The sequence below is a fragment of the Peromyscus eremicus genome, chromosome 4 (assembly GCF_949786415.1).
Source record: "Peromyscus eremicus chromosome 4, PerEre_H2_v1, whole genome shotgun sequence".
In the NCBI taxonomy this organism is placed as follows: domain Eukaryota; kingdom Metazoa; phylum Chordata; class Mammalia; order Rodentia; family Cricetidae; genus Peromyscus; species Peromyscus eremicus.
The window spans coordinates 85,871,076-85,879,277 of NC_081419.1; the positions used below are offsets into that span (position 1 = coordinate 85,871,076).

Sequence of the window (8,202 nt, forward strand, 5' to 3'; positions counted from 1 at the left end):
TATAAAATAAAAATATTTTTTAAAAAGGACTTTATTTCATTATTTTAAATCTACAGATTTTTTATGACATTCTATATCATTTTTCTTTTCTCTTTCAAGCCTTTCTACATTTTTAAACATATTGTAACCCATTTATGGGTTGTTTGTCTGTCTGAATCTGCCTTTATTACATATCTGAAATCTCTAACCACATGAGCCTTTAAATTACTAAGCAATGTGATGAGGACGTCTGTCTCTATTGTGGCAGCTAGCTCCACTCTGCTTGGTTCCCTGAGAGCCTAGCTTCATGGTGGAGATAACAGCAAGAGCCACTTTTATCACTCCAAGTCTGGGGAGTTTGGTGATCCACACTGCCACCAAATAGTGCACTGCCTGCTGCTCATAAACCCCATTTAAGTGTTTGGTAGCAGGGCCTCCTAAAAGAGCTATGCCCATGTTTGTGGCTACCACTGAGCAAGGAAGCCCTCTCTTAAAGGAGCCACACCTTTGTTGCCACTAGCTAATAGAGGCTACCCAAGAAAAGGCAGTTACCAAGAAGCTGTGCTTGACTTGGCTTTTGTATGTTTGGAATCCTTTATTAAACTTTGTCAGGTTTATGTGAAAATTCTGACCCCATATTGGCAGAATTTAGATTAATAAAAATGGTTTAAGTTATAGGAGCTAGATAGAAATAAGACTGACCTATCATCCAAGCAGTTATAATTAATATTAAATCTCCAGGTTGGTTATTTGGGAACTGGCAGGTGAGAAAGAAGAGGCCACCTTCTTATAAGGAATTTAATTTGGGATACAGAAAGCTGCTTATGAACCTTTTCATAGCATTTTTCATCTCTTTATTTCTCAGTGTATAAATGGCTGGATTTAGGAGAGGTGTAAAAACAGAGTAAAATACAGCAAAAAATTTGTCCAACCAGGTGATATTTAGTGGCCATACGTAAATGAAGATGCAGGGTACAAAAAAGATCATCACTACTGTGAGGTGGGCACTGCAAGTGGACAGAGCCTTAGATGCACCAGCTTTAGAGCTCTGGCGAACAGTGATAAGGATATATGTGTAGGAAATGAGTAACAGAATAAAGCAGGTAACAGCCACAATCCCACAGTCAGCATTCATTAATGTATTTAAATCATGAGAATCCATGCAGGCTAGCTTGATTACCAAAGGCATGTCACAGAAAAAACTATCAATTTCTTTGGGGCCACAAAAAGGCAACCGCACAATCACTACCATGTAACTTATACCATGTATACAACCAGTGATCCAGGAAGTCAGCACCAACCCAGTGCATCTTTTCAGGTTCATAATGGTGAAGTAGTGGAGTGGTTTGCAGATGGCCACATAGCGGTCATAAGCCATTACCACCAACAGCACCATCTCTCCTGCAGCAATGCAATGGGAAAAGAAGACCTGAGACATGCAGCCTGCAAAGGAAATGGTCTTTTTTTCACTGAGAAAGTCTGATATCATCTTAGGAGTGGTGTTTGAGGAAAGACACATGTCAACAAAGGACAAGTTGGCCAACAAGAAGTACATGGGAGAATGGAGATGGCGGTCAGTGGTGATTAAAACAAGGATGACAATATTTCCAGACACAATGAGCAGATAAAGTATCAAAAACATCACAAAGAGTAAGATCTGAAGATTCTTTGAGTGTGCAAGTCCCCAAAGTATAAATTCTGACACCACAGACTGATTGCCTCCATCCATTTTAGTCAATGTGTCCTCTGAAGTAACCTGCAAAGAAAGAAAGATTATGAATTAGTAGTATGAGGAATTCTCCTTCCTTTGTAGAACTTGATATTCCCTTTGAAACTTACCTGAATAGAAATACATAAATGTAAAGAGAAATCTAAGGGAAATGAGAGCAACACTGCTGCCCAAGAGAAAGCTAATGATCCAATAGCAACTCCCCATGAAGAGAAGCATCAGGTGTGACTGTTACACTCATGCTCTATCAGCAAATTTCTCTTGTAAGAGAGCAATGAGGAGGCAAGACAGCAATATGAAAACAAAAAAAATGTGTGTTTTCTTAAATAAATGGTCTGAATTTTTCACTAGCAATCATAACATTCCACTATGGAAATGAGGGTTAAATTTGGAAACTGGTGAGGAGTTGCATTTGAATATCAGTGCAAATGGTCTGATAGAATGTTACCATTCTTGGCAGAATGCTTAAAGATTTCATTGGGCATCAGTAGAATTATTTCTGTGACATCAGCTAATCAAAATATTAGCTTAAAACTATAAAGAAAATGATGAGAAAACCTCAGTAAGGAAGCAAACAAAACAGAATATCATACAAGATATCAATAGGTACCAGAGTGAAATGTACACATCAGGTGCACAGTTATTCATAAACAAATGTATATTACAGAATTTATTTATTCAACTAGACTGATTAACAACATACCACTGAAAATGCCTATAGAAATAGATTGACTAAAGAACATAGCAAAACATATTAAGACCTGAGCTCTAAAAACCACAATTAGTTCAATCTTAGCAGGAGAAAATATTGATCTTAAATTGCATAAAGTAATCTAGAGAGCCCTTAGATTTTGAAATATTATAATTTCCTGACAAGATTAGTATATCATATTCATTAACCTGTGACCAGTATATTTCCTCATTATATCATTTATCTACTGATCATCTTTGTTGTTATAAAGAACAGAATAAATTACATAAGCATGTAAGCATAGCTGTTAATTGACCGTCAGTCTTGGATGAGTGTGATGTTATATTTTCAGTAAGCAACTATTATTAATATCAAAGCACAGGCAGGGTGCTTATACTGGTCTAATGAAAAATACTCAAGCCAGACATTTCTACTCAATACAGTTATCCTCTTGGTGCTATTCAACTTTATTTTATCCTAGATCAGGTGAACAATGAAATCCTTGAAGTCATCATCAGAATTACTTTACATTCCTGTTTTCCTGAGAAGGGTGGAGTAAAGACAAAAACCAAGAAAGTTCTGAGGACATCAGGTAACATATCCATCTGCTAAAGGAGCATGATGGCAGAGAAGTAAATACACATGACTTACAGAGGTTTACCAAATACACTGATTACACAGCAAAGAGTTTGTGTTTCTTGCAATTTTTTAATTTTTCAACATTTCAAAAAGTTTCTGGTCAACCTGAATTATTTGGTTTTGTTTTTATTATTTCTTTTATTTTTAGTATGATATAATTACAACATTTCTCTCTTCCCTTCCCATCTTCCCTCTCTCCAGATACTTCCAAATACTCTTCTTTGTTCTCCTTCATATTCATGGCTTCTTTTTTCATTAATTATTTTAACATACATGAACACATATATATGTATTTATACGTGTGTTTTTCATAAAACTGTGATTATATGTGTATGTATGTATATATACATATTCCTGTATATAAACTTTTCAGTGTGTATGATGTTTCTTGTACATATGTTCTCAGGGTTCACCAATTGGAGTTAGCGAACAAATTGGTGTGTTTTTTCCTTGGGAAGTCTACTTCTCCAACTCTCAGTATAACTAAGGTCGGCAGTGCTTCTTTGTTGAGGCCTCTTGGGCTTGCCCCCTCCATTGTAGCATGTCTATAATATATATATATATATATATATATATATTACTTTTTGAATATGTTTTAATTAAAGTGGAATCTCAAAATTTCCCTCTTCTCTTTCATTCCTCAAACTTCTCACAAGCGCACAACATTTTCTTGCTATGCTGCTCCTCAAGTGACTAGCCCATTTTTCTTTTATTTTTATTGCTACATATATAGCTTATATATGTATCTGTATGTACATGCATATAAATATCAAAGCACAGGCAGGGTGCTTATACTGGTCTAATGAAAAATACTCAAGCCAGACATTTCTACTCAATACAGTTATCCTCTTGATGCTATTCAACTTTATTTTATCTTAGATCAGGTGAACAATGAAATCCTTGAAGTCATCATCAGAATTACTTTACATTCCTGTTTTCCTGAGAAGGGTGGAGTAAAGACAAAAACCAAGAAAGTTCTGAGGACATCAGGTAACATATCCATCTGCTATAGGAGCATGATGGCAGAGAAGTAAACACATGTGACTTACAGAGGTTTACCAAATACACTGATTACACAGCAAAGAGTTTGTGTTCCTTGCAATTTTTTATTTTTCAACATTTCAAAAAGTTTCTGGTCAACCTAAATTATTTGGTTTTGTTTTTTATTATTTTTTTAATGTGATATAATTATAACTTTTCTCTCTTCCCTTCCCGTCTCTTCCCTCTCTCCAGATACTTCCAAATACTCTTCTTTGTTCTCCTTCATATCCATGGCTTCTTTTTTCATTGATTATTTTAACATACATGCATACATATATAGGTATATGTATATGTGTGTGTGCATGTGTGTTTATCAAAAAAGTGTAATTATATGTATATGTATGTATATATACATATTCCTATATATAAACTGTTCAGTGTGTATGATGTTCCTTGTACATATGTTTTCAGGGTTGACCAGTTGGAATTAAGAGAACCAATTGGTGTGCTTTTTGCATGAGAAGTCTACTTCTCCAACTCTCAGTATCCCTAAGGTTGGCAGTGTTTCTTTGTTGAGACCTCTTGGGCTTGCCTCCTCCACTGTAGCATGTCTATTGGTGTTGGGTTTATTTAGCTCAATTTTGACAATCATGTTAGAACTTTGCCACTTATAAAAGATGTTACTAAGGGAGAGTAATCATTTACAGAGCTATATCAGACTGTCCTTTGGGACCTCTGCTGCAAAGTAGAACCAAGTCTCAAGTAATGCCTTTTAAATTGTGTCCTCTAGTATTATAGATGTAGGGCACTACTGTATCGGACCTCTGTAAATATAATGTATCTTAAAACTACTTTCTGATACATAAAAGTGACCATGCATTAACAGACCAGTTTTAATGATGTTTCAATATGTTTTGTACATTTTACACATCCTAGTAGCCTCTAATAGATTAATTAGCTAGCAGATTGATTATTGTATAGTGGGTTTTAGGTTTTTTTCTGTATGTGTTTTGTTTTGTTTGAATATATATATATATATATATATATATATGTATATATATATACATTCTACTTTTTGAATATGTTTTAATTAAAGTGGAATATCAAAATTTTCCCTCTTCTCTTTCATTCCTCAAACTTCTCCCAAGTGCCCAACATTTTCTTGCTGTGCTGCTCCTCAAGTGACTAGCCCATATTTCTTTTATTGCTACATATATAGCTTATGTACGTATCTGTATGTACATGCATATAAATACAATATGTTGAGTCCATTTTTGTTGCTACATATGGTTTCAGGAGTGACCACAGACCATTTGACAAAAAATTAGGAAGTTCATCCCTACAAAGACTAATTCTTCTTTTCCTAGAAAAGAAAAGTTGGCAGAATTTTTTAATCTGATTTCCACAGTTCCCAATTAACTTGTTTTCATTTTCACTTCTATTTCTAATATGAAAGTTATCTTATCTACTATGTGCTCTTTTATTTAAAAAATATTTTATCTAGTTAAGTGGGAAGGAATATTTGAACACTGTTAGCTGTTTATTACATTTATGGACTATTGGTTAGAGTGATGACATTCTAGTGTACACATGAGAACACATGGAATAAGAAAGGTAGAGAAAATACATGAATTGGCCTATAATAATGACAGAGGACAAAGAAACCATTCTCAAGTCACACATGGTGGGTCTACGTTAAAAAAGATAACCAGAAATATTGTAAGAGTTGCCTTACAGAAGAATATCAGAGAGATGAGATGACTTACCAAACATAAAGTTTTCTTTTGGATCAGAAAGAAAACATATCTAATGTGTGCTTATGAAGATTTCCATGTTGTGTAGAGACAGTCTTCCCCTCATTTAGTCCTATATTTGCTTCCTGAAATTTCCCCGTGGGTGAAATTCACTTGTTGTGTGTTCTGACCCAAATGAGAATGGTGGAGATAATTACTTTGGACATCTCTTAGGGATTTCTCCATTTAAGGTGATACTCAGTGCTACATAATTGTTGAAACAGGAAGAGACTAACATCCTGTTAGTCATCCCAGCAATGATTAGAATTAGACAGCTTTTCAAAATTATTCACTTCTCAGATAAGGACTAAAGAGAAGCTTTCTACTGCCTGGTCTCTTACTGTACGAATGTAATTAAAGTGGATCAATTTTTTGCAGTTATGCAACCATGTGCTGTAAAAATGTAAGCTACGATGAGAACAAAACTCATGCTGTGAAAATATTTCCAAATGCATGACAAACTGTGTCAAATCTTGGTCACATGACTGATGATGGATGTTCAGTGTGCTTGTTAACTGTATGTGATACTGGCAGGTATGAAGTGGATCCACAAATATTAACTACATAGAATACAAACATTTCTTCTATTGTTTTAGAAAACTAGGGAGTATACCTTTCAAAAAATTTCACTTGAGATGGAGTTGCAGCAAATTCTGCTGATCACAAAATAAAAGTGCTACATAGTTTTTTTTCCTAGTTGGCATACCTAAATTGTAATTATCAGCAATTACTGCACAAGCTATATTTTGCTTGTAAAAATGTATAAAATATGCATAGTGTAACTTTATCAGCATCCTTATCCAAATGAGACAACACTGAATATTAGGAGATATTTCTTACAAAAATTAAGTGAATCCAATGTATAAAATATGGGTTTATGGAAACCAACAATTTTGGAAACTGACAAAAACATATTTTTAAAAGTATACTAATGTAGATAAGTAGGAAAATCAACTATATTAAAACTTACATGTGTTCCTTCTAGCATGGTTAATTCAATGATACTATATATTGTCATTTTAGACACAGACTGTAGTACTTTGAATCATGAAATGGCTATTTATATCCCTGTAGCCATAAGTTTTCTCAGGTCCCACACAGGCTGTGGTCCTGTGGCCACTTATAAAATAATCACTCAGAGGCTCCTATTAATTACAAACTGTATGGTCAATGGCTTAAGTTTCTTGCTAGCTAGTTCTATCATCCTAAATTGACCCATTTCTATTCATTTATGTTTTGCCACATGGCTGTGGCTTTAACAGTCTGCTGGCATCTTGCTCTTTGCTTGGGTGGCGGGCTGGTGTCTCTCCACCTCTGCCTTTCTTCTTCCTGTCTCTTTCTTGAATTGCCTGCCTAGCTATAACCTGAATTGCTATAGGCCAGAGAATTGCTATAGGCCAAAGAAGCTTCTTTATTAACCAATTATATCAATACATAGTCACAGCATACAGAAAGACCATCCCACAGCATATCCTTCTATTACAATAGAATAATTTCCTTGCCCTGGGAGTCATCCTCAAAGTTCATGATTTACAGAAAAAGACATATACTCTTTAATGTGTTTCAGGAGACTTATATACCACCAAGGTCTAAAAGCTTGTATAATGTGCCAGTTCCCAAGCTGCAGGGTTCAGGAAGAAGATAGGGCCTGAATCCTTCAAAATAAACCAGACCACATGGTGGAAATGAAGCACAAATTGCGACATGACTTGAATGTATTTATCAGAATTTAGAAATATTCGTGGTTTATTTGGGCTCATTTTTTTAAATCTGCAAAAAAAACTGATAAGAACTGAGAGTTTTTAATATATAGTCACAGAATTTGCTCTATATGTTCTCCAAATTCTGGTCATCAATATCTTAAGCTATTATCTATTTACAACATCATTGACTACCCGGTTAATCTGCTAGAATTTATTTTCTTAATATTATTTTATTTTTGTGACTGTGCTTTGTTTTTTGTGTATGTTTCTTTATTTGCTTAGCAATCACACTTAGTTTAAATGAGATGGTGAAATTATCCAATGATCTAAGAAATTATAGCAATGTCCCTCATATCAGGAACAGTCCATGTTTCTTTCAATGGCCAAGTAAAAACCTGTGACACTAAAGACAGTCTCCTCCCTCAACCTCACCCAGGCTGTTTCTGGATTCTGTAGCAGTTTCTGGTCACTGCATGAATAGTTTATCATTAGCCAAGCAGTTTGCTCAGAAGGACAAGTCACATAAAAGCCATTCCCCAGATATGTTAATGCTTTCAACGTATGTATATGAGGGATTCTATACTATTCTTTCTCTTAAAATTACTGCTTTCTCTTCTAGTTGTGAAGAGGTAAGTGGATGACAAAATTTATATATCAGCAGAAGCAACTACAGTATAGAACTCCACT

General features: G+C 34.8%; 1 protein-coding gene across 1 annotated transcript; it reads right to left on the reverse strand.

The window, feature by feature from the left end:
* Positions 1 to 766: 766 nt before the first annotated feature.
* Positions 767 to 1,711, reverse strand: LOC131907841 (olfactory receptor 4K3-like). Its single transcript, XM_059258919.1, has one exon. The coding sequence runs from the start codon at positions 1,706 to 1,708 to the stop codon at positions 767 to 769; it is 942 nt and encodes a 313-aa protein (XP_059114902.1). The 5' UTR covers positions 1,709 to 1,711.
* Positions 1,712 to 8,202: the final 6,491 nt, after the last annotated feature.